The sequence below is a fragment of the Lissotriton vulgaris genome, chromosome 4_1, assembly GCF_964263255.1.
Source record: "Lissotriton vulgaris chromosome 4_1, aLisVul1.2, whole genome shotgun sequence".
Lineage (NCBI taxonomy): Eukaryota > Metazoa > Chordata > Amphibia > Caudata > Salamandridae > Lissotriton > Lissotriton vulgaris.
The window spans coordinates 2,073,419,748-2,073,445,086 of record NC_141691.1 but is presented as its reverse complement, the minus strand read 5'-3'; the positions used below and the strand labels follow the sequence as shown (position 1 = coordinate 2,073,445,086).

The 25,339-nt window shown below is 49.9% G+C and overlaps 1 protein-coding gene across 1 annotated transcript in view; it reads right to left on the bottom strand.

Moving 5' to 3' along the window:
- Positions 1 to 23,119: 23,119 nt before the first annotated feature.
- LOC147725041 (cytochrome P450 11B, mitochondrial-like) overlaps positions 23,120 to 25,339 on the bottom strand; it is a 131,768-nt gene continuing 129,548 nt past the window's right edge. Inside the window, exons 7-9 of the mRNA XM_086966506.1 lie at positions 24,949 to 25,027; positions 24,204 to 24,395; positions 23,120 to 24,019 (exon numbers count right to left, since the gene is read on the bottom strand). Of these exons, the coding sequence (XP_086822632.1) occupies positions 23,906 to 24,019; positions 24,204 to 24,395; positions 24,949 to 25,027 (385 nt within the window). The 3' untranslated portion in view covers positions 23,120 to 23,905. The remainder of the gene's footprint in view (positions 24,020 to 24,203; positions 24,396 to 24,948; positions 25,028 to 25,339) is intronic.

The following is a 25,339-nucleotide window of genomic DNA, read 5'->3' as shown; positions in this document are numbered from 1 at the left end:
CCACGACGCACTTATACTCTTGCGCGATGAAACAAAAGAGTCGATTGTTTGTGGCGTTGCCAAATTTTTACATATAAAGTTGGTCTATAAGAGCAAATTCGCAATGCTAATTTTAATGGGATGTCTGTTCTCACTCCCTTTACGACACTCGCTGGAGTGTCTTTCACTGTGCAGTCAGCAGAACAAAGAAGGGTTGTTCTGCACTTTAGATTAAATCTGTTGCACTTTGTGACAACTCATGGTTGTACATAGCTATATATGATTAAATGTTTCTTCAGCATTTATTGCTTTAGTGTACTATTGTTATACTTTTACTATGCTAAAATGTTGCACTGACCGAATAGCCTCATCATTGTATTTTCACATTTTTATGAGCTGCTAATATTTTAATGCTTTTATGCATACATTTATGGTTTTGCAAACCGAAATAACGTTTGAAAAAAAAAGTTTAAAGTTTTATTCTAAATTGCTATGAAACCGCCATTATTGTTTTGTTATGTATTAATGTGGGAAGGATGGTATGAGCTTTGAATTAAAATGGGAAATGGAAAGGAAGTAGCAACACGAACAACAGCTGCCTTAAAAAGGTATTATGATTTAGTGACAACTGCACTTTTTATGGGGGTTAATAGAGAGATTGTGAAGGTAGTGGTAGGTAATAAGTAGGATAAGGGTAGTGTGATTGTAAATACGCATCATGTTTATTGGAAAAGGCTGTTTCATTTTAATTTATGAAATAATTACATTTAAATTGATGAAAATGGTGCAAATTCATTAATGTGGTTGAGCTAAAAATGAGTGCTATTTCTTTTTTAAAAATGATTAACACCAACAAAGGCTGTCCAATACCCCTGAACCAGGGACAATTGATAGTAACACCAAACAAGAGGTTCAGGTACCAAAATTAGATAACAAAATACAGATTTACATGAAAGGAAATTCATAGAGCCAAAGAAGGAAATAAAAGAAAGAAGCCTATATTCCCAAATTAGTTTCAGAAAAATGCTCTTAATTTATTAAACATGTAAATTCAGATAAAACACATTGCAGATAAAACAAACGCTCAAAGAAAAGTGTTGGCAAAAAACAAAGACAATCAACTCATATTACCAAACACGTGGCTATCATACAAACATTACATGTACAAAAGGAACAACAGCAACACATATAGTATGTCCTTCACAAATTATGGCCACAAGAAGCGTCAACGGCGTTTCAACCGCTGGTTAACTATGCGGTCATCATCAGGACGAACAGTGATTGGAGCGTTTTGGATAACAGCGTAAGAAGAAGCCCATTCAGGGTTTGAACGGCATGTGCAATACGTTAAAATTAAATAAGTAAGTCAACTGTCCTCATATCTGGGGTCGAGGAATAATATATAGTTTTTTTTCGGATTATCTCGGCACGAAAGGAAAGTCAGTGAAGACCATTTAATTGTGGCCCAAAGATAGCTAAATCAATCAGAATGAATCTGTTGGTTATGCCAGGAAAATTCGCAGCACTGCTAGACACTCATTTGCAAAGTCCCCTTGTAGTGATGCATTAAACACATAAGCTAAGGCAAATGAAAATGGTTTAAAACATGACCCCTGATTCTGAGGAAATTGGTAAACCTCCTTATGCGTGAAAATGACAAAAAAATACATTTAGCTAAAAATCCTATCACATATAGAAAGCAATTGTGCCATGTCTTACTGAAAATAAACTTGGAAGTAGGAAACATCTGTTGTCACAATAAACATCCATTTCAATGGGGAAAAGGGCTTCTTTGAAGTTCGTGTGGTCCAGTAAAACCTAGCTACAAATGGCAAGAGTTTTAACAAGAACAACAGGGAAGAAGAAAACCGAGCACAATAAACCTGTGCATTCCTTTTACAGTAATCTGAGCATTGCTGTGAGGCCCTGTGCTAAGGCCAAGTGGCAAGGTTTGTTTGCTTAAGCTGCGCGTGTTTTAGGTTGTGTGATGCTTCAGACATAAAGGCATAAAGTGGGTTGGGAAGGTACAATGAGGGGAGATGTGGGGAGCAAATGCGAGAGGGTAAAAGGGGACTCCACCACAGTAAAGGGAAAACATTTTAAAAAGTTCACGTTGGGTGAGCAAGATGATGCTGCTTTGCTGACAAAAAGCGACGAAATATGAAAATAAATGTATATATTTGAAAGCTTACAAAAGGTGACACACTTTAGAATAAAGGAAATTACGAAAATAACTTTATAATAATGTAAGTTGTTTTGAAGCTTTAAAAATGCAACAGGGTACCTTACAGGCAGAAAGCTAAGATATAAAAAAAAGGATGTTGTTTCAGAGCTTACAAAAAGCTGCACACGCCGCCTCGATAAACAAACCACAATGAATCAATTAAAATGCATGATGTTATAAAGAATTGGAAAGGGAACATGCACAGCCTTGTAGAAATAGCTTGAAAAAGGCTACACTCTCTGCCTTAAAGACAGAAAGCAAATAAATAAAAAGGCAATACACGCCTGAAATATTAAAGCTTTGCTCACGACACTCAAAGAAAGCGAATAAACAAGAGGTTTCAAAGCTTTACCGAAGACACAGTAACAAGCCTTACAGTTGCAGACAGAAAGCAAATAAAAAATAAGACGTTTTAAAGCATGACACACTAACAAAGGCTAGCTTCCAGAAACACTTGCCGAAAGCAAAATCAAAATAGTGCCCTTAACCAACCTTCAAGCAAAAAAAGTGCAAGGCTACCAGTAATTGGGCTCGGCACTATGGGAGGGAACAACACACGAAAAGGAGGGACCTTTACAAGAGAACAACCACATACAAGCAGGAATTTACAAAAGACACGCGGAATAACAAAAAAAAAGCAATGGGTGGGCTGTAAGCCCACAGAGTGTAAACAACATGTCTGTGTAAGAGATAGCACATGCGCTCCTTAGGCAAGACCAAAATACCTGTACTTGATATATTCCATTTAAACCATTGCCTTCTCTACTGGCTTCTTCCCACCTTCTTAAACCATGGTTAAATACCTTACATTTCTAAACTTGATGGTTCTTTGTCCCTCCATTGGCTCTCCCTCCAACTCGCACCATATTCAGCTATAGGTACACAGCTGAACTGAAATACTAACTAAAGCCTCTCGAGACGTTAGACTGTAAACACTGTGGAGGGAGTGGGCAGTCTGCTGCCTCTGAGTGGCTTTATCTGTCCTTCTCCAGTATGTTCAATAAGGTAGAACATTATTAATTTTTTTCTCAGTTCTGTTATGTTTACAAGGTGTATAACATTGTTACAAGAAGCATCAGTTGGTAACATAGGTATACATGGAAGTGCGCAAGGAACTCAGTAGCTTACATACGTAGGCAGATAGTCATATGAAGAGTTAGACCAAGTATAGATGGTAGTCACTGCTTTCCTTGTACAGTTTGCAGGTGCAACATATCCCCTAAGAAATGGTATAGACCTAAACATCAATAGCAAACCAAGGAGAAATAAGAAAGTAACCGCCCCTCCACCCGTTCCCAACTTGAAATGAAATGAAAATGACACTTATAAAGCGCATGACATTAGGGGAACAGGAAAGTTTTCATTTGTTTACGAAAGATAAGGTGGCTGTGGTCATAGCGGAGATGGAGTGGGAGTGCATTCCAGAGTTTTGCCACGTTGAGGGAGAAGCGTCGACCACCGCTTCTAGACCTCTTGATCCTTGGGGTTTCAATTAGGTGAAGTTCATCGGAGTGAAGTTTCCTCCTTGCTTTATAGGGGTGGATCATGGCCGAAATTAATGGTGGACCCTTCCCTTGCAAGGAATTATGGATGATGCAGAGAGCTTTAAAGCCAATTCTTTTCCTCACTGGAGGCCAGTGGAGGGAAGAAAGGGCCGGTTTGGCTGAGAGGCATTTGATGTGGTGGGCCTCAGCAAGGCCTACCAGTGCTAGGGGTTCTCCCTTCTTTGCACAGAGTCCTCAGACCAATAGGAAGAAGTTGGCACAGAAACTGGAATAGAAAAAACTGAGTTTATTAACCTCAAGAGGTGGTACTATATTCACACAGCACCCTTCGGTAATGTATGAAGTAGCACACTGAATGGAAGGAGCATGGTCCTTTTATACCCACACAGGGGCTCAAAAGAAGGCGGTACAAGCACAGAGTGCTAGTTTTAGGTACATATAAGGTCATACAGAAAATGCAGGGTTGACAAGTAGGAGGAGCTATCAGTGTCCAGTTACTAGTAAACACATCCTGACAGATATAAATTGACAACAGCTGCAAGCTCAACTGAGCATGTGCAGTACAGGAAAGGCTAACTATATCTCGTCTCTGGGCAGATTTCAAGAGCAGTTGACAGGAAGGTAGGACAGAGCACATGGCGAGCACATGGCAGACAAAATGGCTGCCAGCAATACAAAATGGATTCCATAAAACGGACAAGATAATCTCTAAATTCAGGATGTCTTCTGCCAATGCTTAACCTAATCACTGCTGAATTACAACACTTTGACATACCCAACAGTAGTCTTGCAGCGCAGTTTTGGACAATTTGTAGTTTATGGATTACTGCGGTCGGGCCCCTAGATGGAGTGCATTTCCGTAGTCTATCCTTGAGAGTATCAGAGATTGGACTATGATTTTTTTTGCTTGAGGGGGAGAAGGGGGAGCACCTTTCTGTCCGATCTGAGCAGGTCGAAACATGTTGCAACCGTCTTCTTGGATTGCGTCTTGAATATCAGGTTCTGGTCTAACCAGATACCTAGACTCTTTATTTCGGACGCTGGGGCTGGGCCCATATGGTCCTAAGAGTCGCTTATAGGGGGTTGCCCATGATCATAATCTCCGTCTTTTCCCCATTGAGTTTCAGGTGGGACGCCCCCATCCATTTAACGACTTCCAATAGGCAGGTGTTCCGGGCCTCCGGGTGTTGTGTCGCTTGATTCAGTGATACAAACAGTTGGGTGTCATCTGCATAGGTAACCACGTGGATCCCAAAAGGTGCCACAACAGATGCTAGAGGGGCCATATACACATTAAAAAGGGTTGGGCTTTATGATGAGCCCTTGGGAACGCCACACAGCAGAGGCATGGGTTTGGAGCTCACACTTCCTTCAAAGATCTGGAAGGAGCGTCCTTCCAGGAAGCAGGGCAGCCACCTTAGTGCAATTGAAACTAATCCTATGTTCCTGAGACGGTGAATCAGAACTTGGTGATTCACCGTATCGAAGGCTGCGCTCAAGTCAAGGAGTATGATGGCTGCCAACCCTCCTGAATCTAAAATATTCCTGCTTTCCTCCACCACTGCCAGCAGAGCAGTTTCCGTGCTTTGGCGGGGGCAGAATCCTGTCTGGTAGGGGTGAAGAAAGCTTGAGGATTCCAGAAAGTTGGAAAGAGTGTGGTTAACATATTTTTCGGCAATTTTGGCCATCCCCGGGAGAAGGGAAATAGGACAGTAGTTGCCCAGATCAGCAGGATCCAGATGTGGCTTCTTCAGGAGTACTTTTACCATTGCCTTCTTCCAGCTGGGGGGGACTACTCCTGTGGCAAGTGAGACATTGATTACATTCGTAGCAGTAGGGGCAACCATAGATGCTGCTTTTTCCAGAACGTTCATAGGAGCGGGGTCACTAGGTGAGCCACTTTTAACTGAGGAAATCAGTGTCAGAGTTGTTTCCTGGGGGAGGGGGGATGGACTCCAGCAGGTGTCTAGGGAGGGGAGGATCCAGGACAGGGTGTACGTTTGCATGGGCGTGTTCGTCAACAATAGGTGGAAGCAGTATAATAATATTTTGGATTTGCGTAGTGAAGAACTATGTTTATCGCAGCATTGGCCGGATGGATCCCGGACAATTTGAGGGAGCGGGTTTTTAAGGAGCTTATTATTGATATGGAACGTCTCTCTATTATTATTATTATTATTATTAAATTTCTTATATAGCGCCAGAATCGACCCCCGAAGGGGTATCTCCGCGCTTGCCTTGGGAACCCGTCCTGGTTTTTCCCTGTGAGATAGCCCCTACAGGGCATCCCCAAGGTGAAAGCCAGGCATCCCGCCGCGGGGGGCCGTTGTGGAGATTAAGCAAGCTTAATGCCCAGAGTTGCAGAGTGTGAACCCATGATTAGGTCAGGCACCGAAGCGAGAATTATCGAGTCCGTGGACATTTGAGCTCAACACCCTGCCGCGTCGGGAATCGAACCCTGGTCCCGGGTCTGACCTCTGCTTCAGGGTCTGCCTGCTCTAACCAGTGAGCCACACTTCTCCACCTCTCTAGGGGAGTTAACGGCTTGCAGGATTTTTTTCTCATAGAAAGAAGCCTGCGCCTTTTTAATTACGGTCCTGTTCTTCCCATTGGTTTTCCTGTAATCAAGCTTCTTGTTGGGGAAGAAGTCTTTCCTCCAGGCTCTCTCTTGTACTTTGCAACAATGTTTTAAGATGTGTAGTTCCGGGGAATACCAGGGGAATTTATGAGGACTATTCTTTTTCTTCCTTAGGGTCTTAGGGAGGACCAGGTTCAGTGAGTCTTCTATCCAGCTGCAAAAGTCTTTGTCCGCTGTGACTGGGCTAGGATCAAACTTTGGTCTGGTCCTTTCCAGCTCTTGGACCCATTTGCCCAATGGAAGTTGTTTGGACCAGGGCCAATTCAGGGTCCATAGGGGTTGGGAATAATGGGTGGAGGCCTGAGGACACCAAGAAAGGGGGATAAGAAAGTGTTCGGACCAAGGGATGGGGATAGGGCAATTTCCTGTGAAGTTCTCCAGGTTGGAGAACACGGGATGGAGGCGGTGTCCGAGGACATGAGTTGCTAGCGAGACTTTTTGGGATAGCTGAAGAGTCGCAAGGTCACTTGCTAATTCGTGTGCAAAAGCAGCTCCTGGGTCATCGAAGTGTAAGTTAAAATTCCCCAGAAGGGTGAAATTTGTGGTCGTGCTGGCTGGTTAATAGCTGTTTCTATCAGTTTTACAGAAGGTGCCTGCTGCACCTGGGGGTCGATAGATCAAAATGCCAGTGAGCGAGAGGGAGAGGTGAATTCTATCGAGAAATGCACATTCTCGCAGTCAAGTAGAGGGTCTCCTAGTAGGCGACAGATGAGATGATCTTCATATAGGATCGCGATTCCCCCGCCCTTGCCTAATGTTCTATCCACTCTTTGTATCCTGAGGGAGTGTTTGCACAATTTCAGGCTCTTAGCTCGTGTTAAGCCAGGATCTTTTAAGAATAAGACCTCTGGGGCCTGGTCTTGTAACTGCATCGAAATTTCTGTGGTGTGTTTGGGCAGGGATCTGCAGTTCAGAAGGAGGATTTTGTAGGAGGCCTTGGGTAAGGAGGGGTTGGTGAATAGGAGGGAAAATGTGAACGGGCAATGAGGGTATTTTGTGGTTGAGGTTTCACCTAGCATGTGGTGATAGCTGTTAGGTCTGAGATTGCCGTTTAATTGATGGAGCTGAGCGCTCGAATAACGGTAGTGGCCTGGGTGAGGAGATCTAGGGGTCCTGGCCCCTGGGCCCGTTCGGATGCCGGCAGGCGCAGACGAGCTTGCCTTTGGCGTGCCAGCAGCGTGCCTGCTGCGCGCGTCCGGTGCACGGTCACGTCATCAGGCATTTTTAAGCAGCTTTTTCCGGAAGCCGGGAGCAGCAACTAGACCGCCTAGAATGTCGAAGAGGAAGTGGTGCGCAGACCCTCCTAACTCAGTCACTTGAAAAAAGAGAAGAAAAGGATGAAATGGCTGCCTAGGTGAGAAGGTCGGGGAAGGTAAGGAAACGGGTCACTTAACGGATGGAGTCTGGTTGTGATTGTGACCGTCTTGTATTTTGTTGCTGGCTCCGTAAAAGAATGGGCGTCCACTGCTCGATGTCTTGTTGTTAGTCAAAGAGCTGGAAGGCGCAAAGGCATGGTGAACAAAAGCAAAGAAAATATATTCTGAACATGTATGAGTGGGTGCCATACCACCGCAACCTTCTTCTCAATGAGTGCCAGTGTGTGGGAGATTTGTTCCATCACTGGGGAATGCCAGAGCCTAGGGAACACCAGCACTCTTGCGAAAAGATCGATGAGTTGTTTTGCTGCTCCTGTCATGTAGCTAAGATTCTTCCAGGCTGAGCGTGTTACACACTCTAACTTGGTGTTCTGTAATCGGAAGAGCAGTATGGCGGGATCCGCCGGGATGAGTAACCCAGTTTCTTCTTAGCTTGGCCTAGAATTTCTTTCCAGAAGGTTTATATTATTGCGCAGGAACACCAGATGTGCAAGAAGTCTCCCTGCGCCTGGCCGCAACGCCATCAATGGTTCAGTGCGGTGGGGAACATTTTATGGAGTCTAAGCTGTGTTAAGTACCATTAGTACTTAACTGTGTACGCATTTTCCCTGTTAAGGATGCATCTATGTGTTTTGCGGTGTCCTTCTATAGACCCTCCCTGTTAGACGGGGACCCGGAGGGTCGGCCGAGTACAGGGGGAGAGGCCTCCGGTGAGGGCCGTCTCCGGCGATCGTACAGACAAGTAACTTCCCCCCGCCACAAATGGACACCACACAAGGATGCGATCTGCACACTTTATATAGGATTCTTGAGGCACGGTTATCAACGATACAGTGGGGGGCAGGACACGAGGATCCTCCCAATTCTAGTCTCTGTAGGGTAAGGGGTAGCGGGACAGTCTTGGTACCGGTCCGGTACAAGGGCGGCCAGGAGGAGCTCACAATCCTCGAGCTCAGGGGTCTGAAAGGTCGGGCCGCAGCAGCGCCAGCAGGCTAGGATGATAGTTCTCGGCAAGGAGGGCCGCGGCAGCGCCAGCAGGCTAGGATGATAGTTCTCGGCAAGGAGGGCCGCGGCAGCGCCAGCAGGCTAGGATGATAGTTCTCGGTAAGGAGGGCCGTGGCAGCGCCAGCAGGCTAGGATGATAGTTCTCGGCAAGGAGGGCCGCGGCAGCGCCAGCAGGCTAGGATGATAGTTCTCGGCAAGGAGGGCCGCGGCAGCGCCAGCAGGCTACAATGATGATTTCTTTGCAGAGGGGCCGCGGCAGCGCCAGCAGGCAAGAGCGATGAGTCACAAGGATGGGCCGCTGCAGCGCCAGCTGGTCCCGACGAAGATGCACGTTGCAGAGGGCCGCGGCAGCGCCAGCAGGCTTCGGAGATGGTTCACAAGGCAGGGCTGCGGCAGCGCCAGCAGTCCGTCAGGGATGAGTTCTTCAAGGTGTCTCTCGAGTCCAGGATACAACTGCCTTCCTGCTCTAGAGCTGCCCCAGTTATAGGTCTGGTCTCCTTTGATGTCCGGACCCTCGCGCTTGGAGGTCGGGAGGTCCGGGATGAGGGAGTCCAGACACCCAGCAGGGGGGTGGAGCCAGCGCCCGGGGAGGCCGGGGGCGATCGGCACCTGGCGGGGGAGAGCCATCGACACTCCTTTCTCCCATTGACCTGCCAAGTGGTCTCTTCACCTCCTGGGTGGATGGTGGTGCCTCGATGTCGGGGCCTGGCCAGGCCCAGGGTTGGGGTCGAGCTGAGGCCACACGGCCTCGTGGTGCAGTGTCCAAGATGGCGGCTGGGCCGGGGCAATGGTGCTGACGGAGGCCCGGGTCAGCCGATGCTGGGGTGTTCGGGAGCAGGCGTCCCGTTGGGGACGGGTTGCGGGTTGCCTCGGTGGGTTGCCGGGATGGTTCTTTCTGGGGACACAGGGAGAGCTGGCGTCTGGGCCTTCTCATGCGGGGAGGGAGCGGGCCTTTCACGAGGCCTGTCCAACTTGCGCCCCCCCCTGCTGAAGGCAGGGAGAGTCACCCATCCTCTTGGGTACTCTCCTCGCCGAGGCGGAAAAAGCGTGACAGGCCGTCCGCGTTGGCGTGGTCCTGGCCAGGACGATGCTCCACAGTGAAGTCCATCCCCTGCAAGGAGATGGACCATCGCAACAGTTTTGGGTTCTCCCCCCGCATCTGCATCAGCCATTGCAGGGGTCGGTGGTCTGTCTGTACCCTGAAATGGGTACCGAAGAGGTAGGGCCGGAGTTTCTTGAGGGCCCATACCACTGCGAAGGCCTCCCGCTCGATGGTGCTCCAGCGCTGTTCTCGAGCCAGCAGGCGTCGACTGATGAAGGCCACTGGCTGATCGACTCCCTCGGCGTTGAGTTGAGAGAGGACTGCCCCAACGCCATGATCTGAGGCGTCCGTCTGGACTATGAATTCCCGGCTGTAGTCTGGGCCCTGGAGCACGGGGGCGGTGCACATGGTGGTCTTCAACTTCTCAAAGGCCGCTTGACAGTCCGGAGTCCAGTTGACTGTTTTGGGGTTTTTCTTGGATGTGAGTTCTGTGAGGGGCCCCATAATGCTGCCATAGTCCTTTACAAACCGCCGGTAGTATCCGGTGAGCCCCAGGAAGGCTCGGACCTCGGTTTGGGTGACAGGGGGTTGCCAGGACTGGATGGCAGCGATCTTGAGCTGAAGTGGGGCCACCAGACCGCTCCCCACTTGGTGTCCGAGGTAGGTCACGGACCCCTGGCCAATCTGGCATTTGCTGGCTTTGATGGTGAGGCCGGCCTGCTGGAGGGCGTGCAGGACTTCTCAGAGGTGGTGAAGGTGGTCTGCCCAGTGGAGACTGTACACAGCGATATCGTCCAGGTAGGCGGCGCTGAATTCTTCGAGGCCCGCCAGTACCTGGTTCACGAGTCGTTGGAAGGTAGCTGGAGCGTTTTTCATGCCGAATGGCATCACTTTGAAGTGGTAGTGGCCATCCGGGGTAGAGAAGGCGGATCGTTCTTGGGCCCTGGGGGTGAGGCCGATTTGCCAGTAGCCAGCTGTTAGATCGAAGATGCTGAGGTAGCGGGCAGCCCCCATGCGGTCAACCAGCTCATCCGCCCGGGGGATGGGGTGAGCATCGGTTCTGGTAACGGCGTTCAGGCCCCGATAGTCCACACAGAACCGGAGCTCGGGGGCAACGCCCGGGGCGGCCGCCTTGGGGACCAGTACGACTGGGCTGGCCCAGGGGCTGTCGGATGGCTCGATCACTCCTAGAGCCAGCATTTTGGTGACTTCGTTCTGGACGCAGGCGCGCACCCGATCTGGCACTCGGTACGCCCTGTGTCGAATAGGTGGACTATCCCCAGTGTCCACGTCGTGAAGGCACCAAGGGGTGACCCCGGGGGTGAGGGAGAACAGGTTTGCAAATTGTAGCAGGAGAGCTCGACAGTCTTGGCGTTGCTCCGGGGACAAGGCATCGGAGAGTCTGACCCCTTCCACTGAGCCATCTTTTTCACGAGTCCTCAGTAGGTCAGGGAGGGGCTCGGAGTCTTCTTCCGTCCCACTATCTGTTGCCATCAGTAGGCTGAGTTCTGAGCGTACGAAGTGGGGTTTGAGTCTGTTGGCGTGGAGGACTCGTAGGGGGTTCCGGGAGGACTCCATGTCTATTAGGTAGGTGACAGGGCCCTTGCGCTCTATCACCTTGAAGGGTCCTGTCCATTTGTCCTGCAGGGCACAGGGTTCGACGGGAGACATCACCCAGATTTGTTGGCCTGGTTCAAACTCGATGGAGGAGGCATGCTGATCGTACCATTTATTCATGTCCTCCTGACTGGCCTCAAGGTTGGCTTTGGCGAGTTCCCTGAATCGCCGGGTCTGGTTGCGGAGGGTCAGGAGATACTTATATACATCTGGAGGAGTCTTCTGGGGGGCCATCTCCCATCCTTCCTTGACCAGGCTGAGGGGGCCTCGGACGGGGTGTCCGTACAGGAGCTCAAAGGGACTGAAGCCGAGGGATTTCTGGGTAACTTCTCGATAGGCGAAGAGGAGGCACGGGAGCAGCACGTCCCATTGGCGACGTAGGGGTTCTTCTAGGCCCATGATCATTCCCTTGAGAGTACGGTTAAACCGCTCGACCAGTCCATTTCCTTGCGGGGGATAAGGGGTCGTGAATCTGTAGGTGACCCCGCACTGTTGCCAGAGAGACCTCATGTACTTCGAGATAAAGTTTGTGCCCCTGTCGCTGACGACTTCCCGGGGGAAGCCCACTCGAGAGAAGATCCCCATCAAGGCTCGGCCTACCACGGGTGCTGTCACGGTCTGAAGAGGAATGGCCTCGGGATAGTGGGTGGCGTGGTCCACCAGGACTAGGATGAACCGGTGCCCCTGTGCCGTCCGGGGGTCCAGGGGCCCCACAATGTCTATTCCCACCCGTTCGAACGGGGTGGTGACGACGGGAAAGGCTTGCAAGGGTGCTTTGATCTTTTGGCCGCTCTTCCCGCTGGCCTGGCAGGTGGGGCATGCCCGGCAGTGGTTGGAGACATCATTTCGCATTTTGGGCCAGTAGAAGTGAGTTACCAGGCGGTTGTACGTTTTGTCTTGCCCCAGGTGCCCAGCAAGGGGGGCATCGTGTGCCAAGTTCAAAAGGAAGTCTCTGAAGCGGAGGGGCACCACCAGCACCCGACTGGCCCCCAGCTCAGCAATTCTTTGCTCACTATAGAGCAGGTCATTGTCCCAATAAATCCAGTGGGTCCCTGAGGTGTCTCCTGCGCTCTGGGCGAGGGCTTGCTGCCGGAGTCCCCCGAGGGAGGGACATGTCCTCTGCTCCTGTCGGAATTGTTCCTGGGTGGGACCACCCTCTTGACGCCACTTGGCCAGTTCGGGAAGGTCCTGGAGTTGAACGGACCCTTCTTCGTTTTGCTCTGGAGGACTGGCTCTTAGGGCGGCTCCCTCTGGGACGATCGGGGGAGGAGGCTCTGGCCATTCGGGTTCTTCGGGACTGGGGATGGCGCGGGCAGCCATGGACTGGGTCGTTATGCAGGCCCATTCAGGGAGGCCCAACATCCCCAGGTGTTCTCTTCTTTTGACGGCTGCCCAGGGGGAACTTTCGAGGTCGTTCCCCAAGAGGCAGTCCTCTGGTGCATCATCGCGGACAGTCACCTTCAGCATTCCGGATACCCCTCCCCACTCGAAGGGGACGCAGGCCATCTGACACAGGCTTTCTGAGTTGTCGGCTGACCGTACGGGTCAAAGGACGTTCGGCAAGATCTGATCCGGGGTCACCAGATGACAGCGGACTGCCGTCACACTGGCCCCGGTGTCGCGTAGGGCTTCAGCCCGGCGCCCATTAATGCTGACCCACTGGCTGTATTTCCGTGTATTGGCGGGTAGGGGGGCCAGCGGAATCATATCTCTTTCCCCTAGGCAGACGAGGGACATGGCGGCTGGTTCCCACTCGGGCTGGTCGGCCTCGTACTCTTCAGGATCTTCTGGGGTTTGCTCTTCCCCCAGGGCGGCGGCAGCGACCTGGCGGGGCATAGGGTTCTGGTTCTTCGGGCAATTAGGGTCGTTGGCGTAGTGGCCGGGTCGCTGGCATCGGTGGCAAGTAACGTTGGCTCGGAACCCTGGACGCATCGGGGGGTTTCCCCTGCCGGCCGGGGGTGGGGCGTTGCTGGCGGGAGCCACTGGGACGGCGTCTCTGCCCCGACCCTGGCCTCCTCCTCCCCCTCGGGGGCGATGGGGTCCTTGGTTGGTTCTGTTCGGTTCGCTGGGCCCGTTTCGGGCAACTTGGGTGCTTTCCCATCGGTCAGCTTCGGCGGCGAGTTGCCGGGGTTCAGTCAGTTTACTGTCGAGGAGGTGCTGCCTGAGCTCGACGAAGCAATTGTTAGAAAGATGCTCCCACACAATAAGGTCAAAGAGTTGCTCGTAAGTTGTCACCTTGCTGCCCTTGATCCACCCCTCGAATGCTCTGCTGAAAAAGTTCACGTACTCCACCCAAGTTGTACCCGGGATCCGTTTGCAGTCGCGAAACCGCTGGCGGTACATCTCGGGCGTGAGTCCGTATCGAGTGAGGAGGGCGGCCTTCATGTGGTCGTAGGAGGTCATCTGGTGGTCCGGGAGTTGCAGCAGGGCGTCTCGCCCTTCGTTGACGAACCTCCCCCATAACCCGGCTCCCCAGTCGCTTCGGGGAATCCGGTGGGAGGTCATGGCTACCTCATAGGCTTTGAACCATTGCTGGATATCGTCGTTCCGGTAATACTCTCTGACGACATCCTTGGGGATGTGGACTTTAGGGTCTGTAGTGACAGGAGTGTTTGGACGCTCGGGAACCCCGAGATCTTTGTTCTGTTTCCGAAGCTCTATTTCTTTTAGGTTGCGCTCATGTTCGTAGGCTAGCTTTTTCTCTTCTAACTCTCTCTGTCTTTGTTTCTCTTCTCGCTCCTCTCGGAGCCGCAAGTGTTCCAATGTTATTTTTTGTTCCGCCAATTTCAGTTCTCCATCCAGACGAAGTCGAGCCAGCTCCAATTCATTGAGCCTGCTTTTTTCCCGTTCTCGGATCTCCTCTAGGGAGAAACCCGATCTTCTTTCTTCCGTCGGAGTGGTGTTCGTTTCCGGTGCCTCGAGGCTTTGGTTTTGGGGTACGGCCGTACCCGTCTCTGCCCAAGATTCCAGGGCCTTTTTGAAGTCTTCTTTCGTGCTCAGTCCTGTGGTAGCAATGCCTAGTTCTATGCAGAATTGCTTTAGTTCTCTGTGGTTATACTCTTCTAGTTTCTCCATCTGGAATTTTTCTGTGGTTCCGCTCTCTTTTGTTGTCATTGTGGTTGTGTCGTGGGGTGAGTTACTCTCTGTACGATTACGCGTTGGTTCGGATCGCGCCGCTGGCCACCAATGTTAGACGGGGACCCGGAGGGTCGGCCGAGTACAGGGGGAGAGGCCTCCGGTGAGGGCCGTCTCCGGCGATCGTACAGACAAGTAACTTCCCCCCCCCCACAAATGGACACCACACAAAGATGCGATCTGCACACTTTATATAGGATTCTTGAGGCACGGTTATCAACGATACAGTGGGGGGCAGGACACGAGGATCCTCTCAATTCTAGTCTCTGTAGGGTAAGGGGTAGCGGGACAGTCTTGGTACCGGTCCGGTACAAGGGCGGCCAGGAGGAGCTCACAATCCTCGAGCTCAGGGGTCTGAAAGGTTGGGCCGCGGCAGCGCCAGCAGGCTAGGATGATAGTTCTCGGCAAGGAGGGCCGCGGCAGCGCCAGCAGGCTAGGATGATAGTTCTCGGCAAGGAGGGCCGCGGCAGCGCCAGCAGGCTAGGATGATAGTTCTCGGTAAGGAGGGCCGCGGCAGCGCCAGCAGGCTAGGATGATAGTTCTCGGCAAGGAGGGCCGCGGCAGCGCCAGCAGGCTAGGATGATAGTTCTCGGTAAGGAGGGCCGCGGCAGCGCCAGCAGGCTACGATGATGATTTCTTTGCAGAGGGGCCGCGGCAGCGCCAGCAGGCAAGAGCGATGAGTCACAAGGATGGGCCGCTGCAGCGCCAGCTGGTCCCGACGAAGATGCGCGTTGCAGAGGGCCGCGGCAGCGCCAGCAGGCTTCGGAGATGGTTCACAAGGCAGGGCTGCGGCAGCGCCAGCAGTCCGTCAGGGATGAGTTATTCAAGGTGTCTCTCGACTCCAGGATACAACTGCCTTCCTGCTCTGGAGCTGCCCCAGTTATAGGTCTGGTCTCCTTTGATGTCCGGACCCTCGCGCTTGGAGGTCGGGAGGTCCGGGATGAGGGAGTCCAGACACCCAGCAGGGGGGTGGAGCCATCGCCCGGGGAGGCCGGGGGCGATCGGCACCTGGCGGGGGAGAGCCATCGACACTCCTTTCTCCCATTGACCTGCCAAGTGGTCTCTTCACCTCCTGGGTGGATGGTGGTGCCTCGATGTCGGGGCCTGGCCAGGCCCAGGGTTGGGGTCGAGCTGAGGCCACGCGGCCTCGTGGTGCAGTGTCCAAGATGGCAGCTGGGCCGGGGCAATGGTGCTGACGGAGGCCCGGGTCAGTCGATGCTGGGGTGTTCGGGAGCAGGCGTCCCGTTGGGGACGGGTTGCGGGTTGCCTCGGTGGGTTGCCGGGATGGTTCTTTTTGGGGACACAGGGAGAGCCGGCGTCCGGGCCTTCTCATGCGGGGAGGGAGCGGGCCTTTCACGAGGCCTGTCCAACACTCCCGTTGTTTAGTTGTGATAGAGGTTCCCAATGCTGTTTCTCAGCAGTGTGTCGCAAGGGGTTTGCAGTCTTGTGCTGTTTTAAGAGCGGATCATTTTGGCTTGAGGTTTCATGTCTCAACCATGACGCTAGGTGGGTGTGGTGCCCAGTGGCGTAATCGAAGTTATTGGAGGCAGGAAGATTCTGTCAGGTGGTATTCAGTTTTGCATTGCTCGAAAGACTTAATGGTGGCCTTAGTAAAGAGGTCGCTGAGTGTCCTGCACTCAACTCACTCCTACTCCGGGGTCAGCGCAGGTGTAAAGTCAGAATTCTGAGCAATCAGGGTGTTTGTTAGGGGAGTGGAAGGTGGTGAGGCCTCCTCACAGCTACCTGATCCCAGATGTCAAGCACTGTCTTGGTGGCATTGTATGGGCTTTTGGGGATAGGGGTGTCAAGGGAGTCAGACCAGGTCCCTTAAAGGTAGCATGTCACCGCTCAGGCCATGTGGAACCAAGGTTTCTCACTGTCTCTGACCACCCACTCTTAGTAGATGCTGTAGGTGTGCAGCTCTGTAGTAGTCCACCAAATTGGGGTGCCCCAGTCCCCTTTATCCATCGCTAGCATAAGGAATTTGGTCGACATAGGTGGTTTCTTGCCTCCCAGCATGAATGAGCGGAGCCTAACTTGGAGTGATAAGATGTCAGGGTTTGGGAGCGATTGGAAAAGGTACAGGTGCCTTGGAAGGATAATCATCTTCACAATGTTAATGCGACCGAACAATGACATATAATGGGTTTCCATCGTCAGACATCCTCCAGAATCTGCTGGAGGTATTCCAGCCAGTTGACTTTGGCCAAGGCTTCGAGGTTGGAGGAGATACTGAGGCCTAGGTAGTGGATGGTGTGTGGGGACCAATGAAATGGAGCTAAGGCCGCCAAAGAAGGGACATCACCAGGGGGATCATCAGTTTGAGTATCTGTGACATTTTTATGTGGATTTTAAAACCTGAGACTCTTTTTAACTCCTTCAGAGCTGCCACTAGAGTGGGTAATGAATCGTAGGGATAAGTTGGGGTGAGCAGGAGGGCTTCTGTAAAGAGCTTGAGCTTATGGGTTCTTCTTCCAAAGGTAACACCACTTATCCGAGGGGATTGTTGCATTGTAATGGCGAGGGGTTAAACCACCAGGGCAAACAGAAAGGAGCAGAGGGGGCAATGCTGTCTCGAATCCCTGGAGAGCTTGATGGGCTGCCTGGTCCTGCCACTGACTCTGCTGACTGCTGATGGAGAAGAGTATGCCGCCATGGATTTGTCTTTCATCTTGGGTCCATTGCAGGTTTTCTCCAGGAGAGTACAATGAAGGCCCAGCTTACTCGGGCCAAAGCCTTTTCGGCATCGAGTGAGTGGGTCACTTATGGGATATTCCGTTTGTGTACTTTGTCGACCAGATGAGTCGACTGCCTGATGTTAGTGCCTTGGCGATGTCTCGCGAAGCCTACCTGGTCTGGGATTACAGGACTGGGGATCAGAGTGTCTAGTTTTAGAGCCAATATTTTAGTGTATAATTTGGTGTCTGTATTCAAAAGTGCTACAGGGCGGAACAATGCGCATTCTGTTGGGGGTTTGCCAGGTGTGGGGTTTAGTGTTTTCTCCACTGCACACATGGTTGGGGTAAGGCTGGAGTGGGAGGTGAAGGAGTTTAAAAGCTGGGCTTTGCGGCTTTCATGTTCATCGCCTGCATCAGGACCGAAGAGAGATGACCAGACTGCCCTTCCTACCTCTTCTCACCCTCTGTTCTATGAACTCAATCCTTATCAGCGACAGTGGTAAGCTCTATTCATCCTTGCGTGCCTCCTTATTATTGTCACGTTTTGCCATCCTGGGATTTTCACATTTACGGTAGGATTATTTTCACCTATGCAGACTATATGATCTTCTTACCCACAGAGACTATTGAACTGCCAATAATTAGAAGAATTTAGCTAACTAATGCTAAACCCTTAGGGTAACTGTGGGCAAGATACTATTTCCATCCAATAGGATCTGCTTTAGTACTGGATATTAAAGTCCTTGGATGACAAGGGTGCATATCTGCAAGCTCCTATCGCTCCCCTTCCTGCCTCTGATGTGACTTGACCGTGTTTTGCTTGTGTTTCTGATCACCACTTGTTGGCAGAGCATCTTCCGGGAGTGGACAACAACTTTATGGACCTGCTCAGCAACACATAATTGAGCAGAAGATTCCCCAACAAGACCGCCAAAGTACTTGCAACATTAGGGGAATTCCACAAAAGACCTGTTCGTCACTCCCGAAAATGCAAAATGCCAAAACTTGACTACCAAATACCCACAGCCTCAATTCAGGGGCAACGCGTTATGGATCAACTGGTCAGGGATATCTGCTTACGTTTCTCCACTTTTCCTCCTTACCTTATACACCATCACGTAGAGGAGGGAGGTATCCATGACTCTAATCAAAGTGGCACCAACATGGTCCAGGCATTCCTGGCACTCAATGGTCATAGAAATGACTATCAGTCCTCACGAGAAGCTCCCTATCAGATTGAACCTTCTCACCCAGCACCAGGTCGGCTCCGGCACCTGAACCCCAAGAAACTCAATCTAGAAATTTTCCACCTGAGTACCTAGAGTTCAGATATCTTAACTTCCCCCAAGAATGAACAGTAATTCTGTGAGAGGCTAGCACACCCACTACTCGTGCTTTCTACACAAAGAAGTGGAAAAGGTTAATGCACTACTGTTTTTCTAAACAACAAGATTTGTTTACAGTTTCTGTGTGGGAGATTCTTTCCTAACATCTGCATCTTCATAAGGCACTTCCATACGACTACACTTCACTGCAGTTGCAGCATACCTCCAAAACAGACACCAGTCCTCCATTTTCAGGGCAACCATTATTATGACTTTCATGGAAGGGCTTTAAAGGGTCATCCCTCCAAAGACACCTACTGCACCTACATGGAACTTAAATGTGGCACTTACACAGCTTATAGGCCTTCTGTTTAAGCCTTTGAATGTGTGTGCATTACAATTCTTGCCTAGGAAGGTAACTTTCCACATAGCAATGATTTCACTCAGACTCATGAATGAAGTGCAGGCTCCTACATTTCATGAACCATACATTCAGATTGAAACAAGGGAGGGGTCACAACATGTCTTGTGACTAACCTCTTTGAAAAAACACAAGTTGCAATCATTCGGACACAACACTAGATGGCATAAGCATGCAGAGCATGTGAATCTAGAGCACTATAGGCTATGAACAAATGGTTACAGGGTAAGTAATATTCTGGTCTTTTAAGCTTGTGATATATGTGTTTTTCAGCGATACCATACAGTGGGTGAGATGGACTGACAGGAATCGGACCCCATTCCTGGCTGAAAGTCCATGCTGGAATGGTGCTGCCATGCTATTCTGTATTTGGAAGGGTGGCACTCGGTGGTTAACACCTTAGCTGCGCCCGTCATTTCGCGGCAGTGCGGCGGCTCTGCAGAGTGGGCGGGGCCGCGTCGGCCGTTGGACGTTCGCAGCACTAGAGAGGTAGTGCTCACGACGGCCAATGGACGATGGCAGCAGGGAAGGGGTTAAACACATTGCTTTGAACCTGCGAGGGCTGTTGACTCCATTCTTGCAGAAGGCACTGAAGCGGTTTTTTGGCACATTTCACAGTTAGGCTATCAGAACCAACGGAAAACCAGTAATACACACAATTCTATTTGAGATAACAGTTTGTGAGTCTGTCTTCGGTGTGCTTGGTGGCCCATGCTGATGGGATTTAATGAAGCAAGTCTAGTCTGTTTTCTGACTTGTCAGCACGATCATGGTTTGTGACCCAACATAGGGTTTGAGATCCACCTTGTCATGATATTGTATTTTGGGGTTCTTTAATCATCCAGGCTGAAAGGTGCTCGCTTCAAGGATGGTACCTGGATGGAGACTCCTTTTGGTCTACAGATGACTTTACACTGTTACTAAGATCAGTGACCACCTAAGACCTTGAGACAATGACCTGGTTAACACGCTTGGAGATGCTGACCTTTGGAGTACAGGTAGATTACCCTGTTGACCACGAGGCACACTCATCTTAATTTGTGACTACTGTTCGACTTGGCCCTATTTGCAGGGTCACAGAAACGTTTTGTCCTCTCCCCTTCTGTTTTCTGAATTTTGTTTTTGTTGGCATTAGGACTCTGTGTGCTTTACCACTGCTAACCAGTGTTAAAGCTCTTGGGCTCACTTCTTAAATCATGGTCAACCTGTCTCACACACAACCGGGCCATTAATTTACTGATATGTCCCTAGTAAAGTGCCACTACCTATGCTCAGGGCCTATAAATTGAATGCTGCTAGTGGGTCTGTAGCACTTTTTGTGCCACCAATTAGGTTGCCCTTTAAAACATGTCTCAGGCCTGTGATTGTCGACTGAAGTGTAGTTGTAAACTGACAATTCGACCTGGTAAAATAACCCTAATGCCAGGCATCTACCTTCCTTTTTAACACATTAAAGTCACCCACATGGTAGGCCCTAAAAAGCCTAAATGCTAGTGTGCGTTGTATTTAAAAAGTAGGACGTGTGTTTTTAAACTTTAAATGTACTGGTTCTGAAAAACTCCTAAATTAATTTTTTACTACTTTAAGGCCCACCTCTCCTATAGAATAACATTGGGTTACATTAGTGCACTGACTAAGTGCTAATTTTTGATTGAGGCAGGTAGAAATTTGCTGTTTGGACCCGAATGAATTGTAATCTGAAATCTTTAATGGTAAAGCTGATTTTTTTTTTGATAATCAATTTTATTGATTTTGTGACAAGACAATAATCAAACCTGAAAACAAACAGCACAGCATATTCAGCAGCATAAATACATATGACATTAGATGAGCAAAACATTCTTATATCGGCATACACTGACGTATCTCCGCCCGCCAATTGATATCTAGGAATGGGCTCAGAGAGGACGGGGAAGCTAACTAATCCACTATTCCCAACCATTTACCCCAAACTTTGTTTGGCTGGGCATCCCCTGGCCTCATACAGTGACAGTTCTTGTGTGGCACACCAGTCTACTCCTCTACGCCATTTGGCTAAGTTATGTGGAATGGGATTTGTCCACGCCATTGCGATGTCTCGATTAGCCACCACAATGGCAGTGCCCGGTAAAGATGGATTTTACATTACAATTTTGAAAATGCCACTTTTTACAAAGTTTGTATTTTCCTGGCCCAAACTTTCTGAGGTCTTCTGTGATTTTCAAGCTGCCAAGCCTGTTAACAGCTCCCCTATTAGGATTGTTTATTGCACCTATGCAGTGAACAGTAGGGCCTGGGTGTTGTTTGGAGAGGACCATCCTTCCAGGATAGGAGGGGTGGAGCTGTTCCCTGCCTCACTTTCATTTCAAAGATGTGTGGTGACTAGACGTTTACCCCACTTTAAAGGGTGGTGCCAGGTATAAATATTGGACCTCCCGAGCCACTCATGAGTACACTCCTGCCCCTGTGGACATTACAGAAGAAGGACTGCCATGCTCACCAGAGGCCTGCCCTGCTGCTTGAGGCCTGCCATGCTCTCTGAGAAGGAAGACTGGACCTGCTCCCTTCATCCTGGGCTCACCTCATTGACTCCAGGGGTCAGCTGGCTGACTTCCTGTTCTGAGACACAGGGACACAACAAGCTCCAGAGGCCTCCCTGCAACAGCCCTGCTGCAACTGGCCTTGCCTGGACCTGCACCTGGATTATCTGGACCTCAACTGTCTGAGCCCTGCTGGCATCTGCTGGAGTAAGTTCCTGATCCCCAGGAGGTTCCTCCCCTGGTCCTGGAACCTTGGCTGGCATCAGTTAAGCTCCTCCTGTGAAATCCGGACATTTTTAACGCTACGTGCCGGACTTTGAGAAGATAACTTTTTCAGCGGGACTAACCTGGTCCCTATATCCAGCCCACACTCCAGTGTGGTCAGCCTGAACGTATGATTTTGTCCAGGTCTCTAGTGTGACTAGTTACCGCTAGTTAGCACGTTCTACTCTGTGGCGCTATTTTTACCTAAACCTATAAAATTGCATATCTCTACTGAACTGCCTTAACTTGCTTTTGTGTCATTTTATTTATTACATTTTACTCTACTTTTGTAAATTGGCATGGTATTTTTCTTGTGTTGTGTTTTCACTTTATTAATGTTTGAGTGTTGCATACATACTTTACACTTTGCCTCTTAAGCTAAGCCTGCCTACTTTGTTCCTAGCTACCAGATGGTTAGTCACAGCTTACTTTAGTGACTTTTGTCGTTCACTTCGACGAGAATTGTGGTTGTTGCCTGAGTGGGGCTTCCACCCCCTCAACCAATGACCAAATATCTTAAAGCTGCCATTGCTTTCCACGTGGTTTATGGCAACTTGAGATATCTAGGTTGACCGCAGTAATCATCCGGAATGCTTCCACTCGGGTTCTAGTGAGTGTCTGCACGTTCTAACCTACTTTCTAGCTTGGCCATTCCACAGGCTGCATCGGCAGAAGGGGGCCGTTAGCTAAGGCGATGTGCATGGCTTCCATGTTCTTCTGGGCACCAGCCTTCTCTGTACCACAATAAGATAACTAGTTACTGTCCTGTGCATGCCTATGTACATAAAGTGTGGTCATCTTGTGCACAACAGGTGATTAACACCCTCATACTGCCTCTGTCAACTGGAAGTTGATGCTTGCTTCTGCCTGGCACTTTCTGCCCTCTCACCTCTGGGGAATGTGTAGGCTTTTTCTTGTATGGCCAGGGCTGACCAGTGTCTTCTCTTCAAAGCTTGGCTTGCATCTGGATGATGTAGGAGTTGGGGGAATAGTATGGTCACCCGTACCACTCTCCTGCAGTCCAGTGTATATGCCGGCTCTGTCCCAACATTGCTCCACCCAAGAGTAAAACCAAAGGCCTGTATGGTGTAGGTTGGAGCTCCAGTGGCAAAGGCATTGTGCCGGGCGGTGGACATTTCAACTCTTGTCTCAGTCTGGTTGATCCTACACACATGGCCTGTATTCTACTCCACAGTTGAGCCCACTGGCCTTCAAGCAATGGACAGAGTGATAGAAGAAAGCTTGGATGAGGTCTTGGACCTGTGTGTGCTTCACCTGGAGAAGAACAGAGATAATCCCAGGATAAGGCAACCAGTGTCCTGGCTGAGCTAATGAACTTCACTGCGGTCCAATTACAGACCAGGAAACACGTTCAACATGGACTTCAAAACCAGGAGATAAGACCCTTTAATGTCAAAAACAGAACAACAACACATACATTATATGAGAGACTGGGAGGAAGGTGGTGATGGATTCCTGGGGGTGAGACCACCTGACCCTCCAGGGACAGGAGCGGTGAAGACAGAAAGACATGGATAATGAGAGGGGATGTGAGAGCTTCTACAGTCATCAGAGCATCCTGGACTACAGTCATCTTAGCATCCTGGACTACAGTCATCTTAGCATCCTGGACTACAGTCATCTGAGCATCCTGCCTCCAAGTATCAACCACCCCTGGTGCTCCATTCAACTAATAGGTTTGCAAAACATGCAGTATATTGCCAGTGATAGACATCCTTAGAGACCAAGTCTTGCGGTGATGCGTAGGGGTGACGGACCGACCTTGAGAAGCAGCTGTGCACAGATGCTGATAGTATGGGTTAAGCAAGATATGATGGACAGACCTGAAGAACAGGCAATAGTGTGGATGATAAGTTCAACAGATAGGCGAGGGGTAATATATAGGTAATGATGGGCAAACCTGAGGAATGCAATGATTGGAAATGGGCAGGGGAATGATGGAGCTGTGGAGCATGTTAACCAGAGAGTTGGAGAACTGTCCAGGAGGGGTCTTGTGGTATCAGCAGGACACACTGTTGATATGATAGAGTATGTAGTTGGGCTGGCAGCAGGCCCGTGATGTCTTGAGGACAGCCGGTGCAGAACACTTGGAGTTCTACAATGGGATGCAAGCAAAATATCATGTTTAGATGACAACTGGTCAGCTGTTTGCTGCCCTAGCTGATGGGCCGGAAGGTGAGCAGTGGAGGTTTTTCTGGCATGAGGATGAATCTGAAAACAGTCTTCACATCTTCTTTGGAAACTGTATCAATTTGAAAGTTTCTCAGAACCTGGAAAGAAGCAGGAAACAAGATGAGGAAATAAGTAAAAACATGGTGGGAAAAGCACACCCCTAAAAGACACATGCCACAGCAAGCACCACCCATGCCTGCCCTTCCCATTCATGCCCCACCATGTGGGGATCACAGATACCACAACATCAGTGAGGGACCCTTCATCCCTCCTACAACTTACATGGACAAGGAACAGCATCATCTCCATTTCTGCAATCCGACGTCCGATGCACTGCCGCGAGCCAAAGCCAAAAGCCAGCGCCTTGAAGCCGTTGTCCTCTTTATTCAGCCATCTCTCAGGGTCGTAGCGCCCAGGTTTTGTGAAAACTTCTGAGCTTCTGCCCATGGCGTACAGCCCGACCTGCACCAGCGTCTAGAGGAAAAGGAAGTGACAGAAGAAATTATTTGAAAAACATGGGGCCCGATTCACAGAAATTACTTAACAAAATCCTAAACTTCCTACCATTTTGGTATTCACAGAAGGCACTTACTCATTTCGGTATTCACAGAAGTTAGGACTCCTAACTTTAGGACTCCTAAATGCCTTCTGTGAATACCAAAAGTCTTAAAGTTAGGATTTTTCTCAGTTTAGGAGTAGTAAAGTTAGGACTCCTAAACTGAGAAAAATCCTAACTTTAAGACTTTCGGTATTCACAGAAGGCATTTAGGAGTCCGAAAGTTAGGAGTCCTAGACATGGCATGGAGGCAACGGGTAATCATCCCGTATGGACATGGAAGGACAGGTACTCACATGAAACGGGCATGGTATGGAGGGAACAGGTACTACTATAGTATGGACATGACAGAACCAGTACTCACGTGAAAGAGCAGCGTAGCGAGGTAGTAGCTACTACTCATCCGGTCTGGACATGCTTGGACATGCATTCACATAAAAATTACACGGCAGGGAGAAAGTAGGTACTCACCCCAGCTGGGACACGGTAGTTGTGGAGAGTCACATCCTTGGTGGGGTAGCGCTGCACTGTTATCCCGACAGGGTACAACCTAGAGACAGACAGACAGACAGACTGCTGTATGTTCAGTGTGTATTTGTTCGCACCAACTTCTTTTCTGAAACTGTCTCACTCCCTCAATGTCTCTTTTCTTTAAAGCCTCTCCCTTCTGAGTGTTTAGTCTCACACTCTCTGTCCCTCACCTCTGTCTGTCTCTGATGCTCACATCTCGCTTACTTGTCTCTTCTAACTCTCTTCATCCTTCTTGTCTGTTTGACAGTCGCTTGACATTGTCCCTATCCATTATGTCTCTTTGAATGTCTCTTACATTCTAAACATCCCTCTCTCTATATCTCTTCCTATC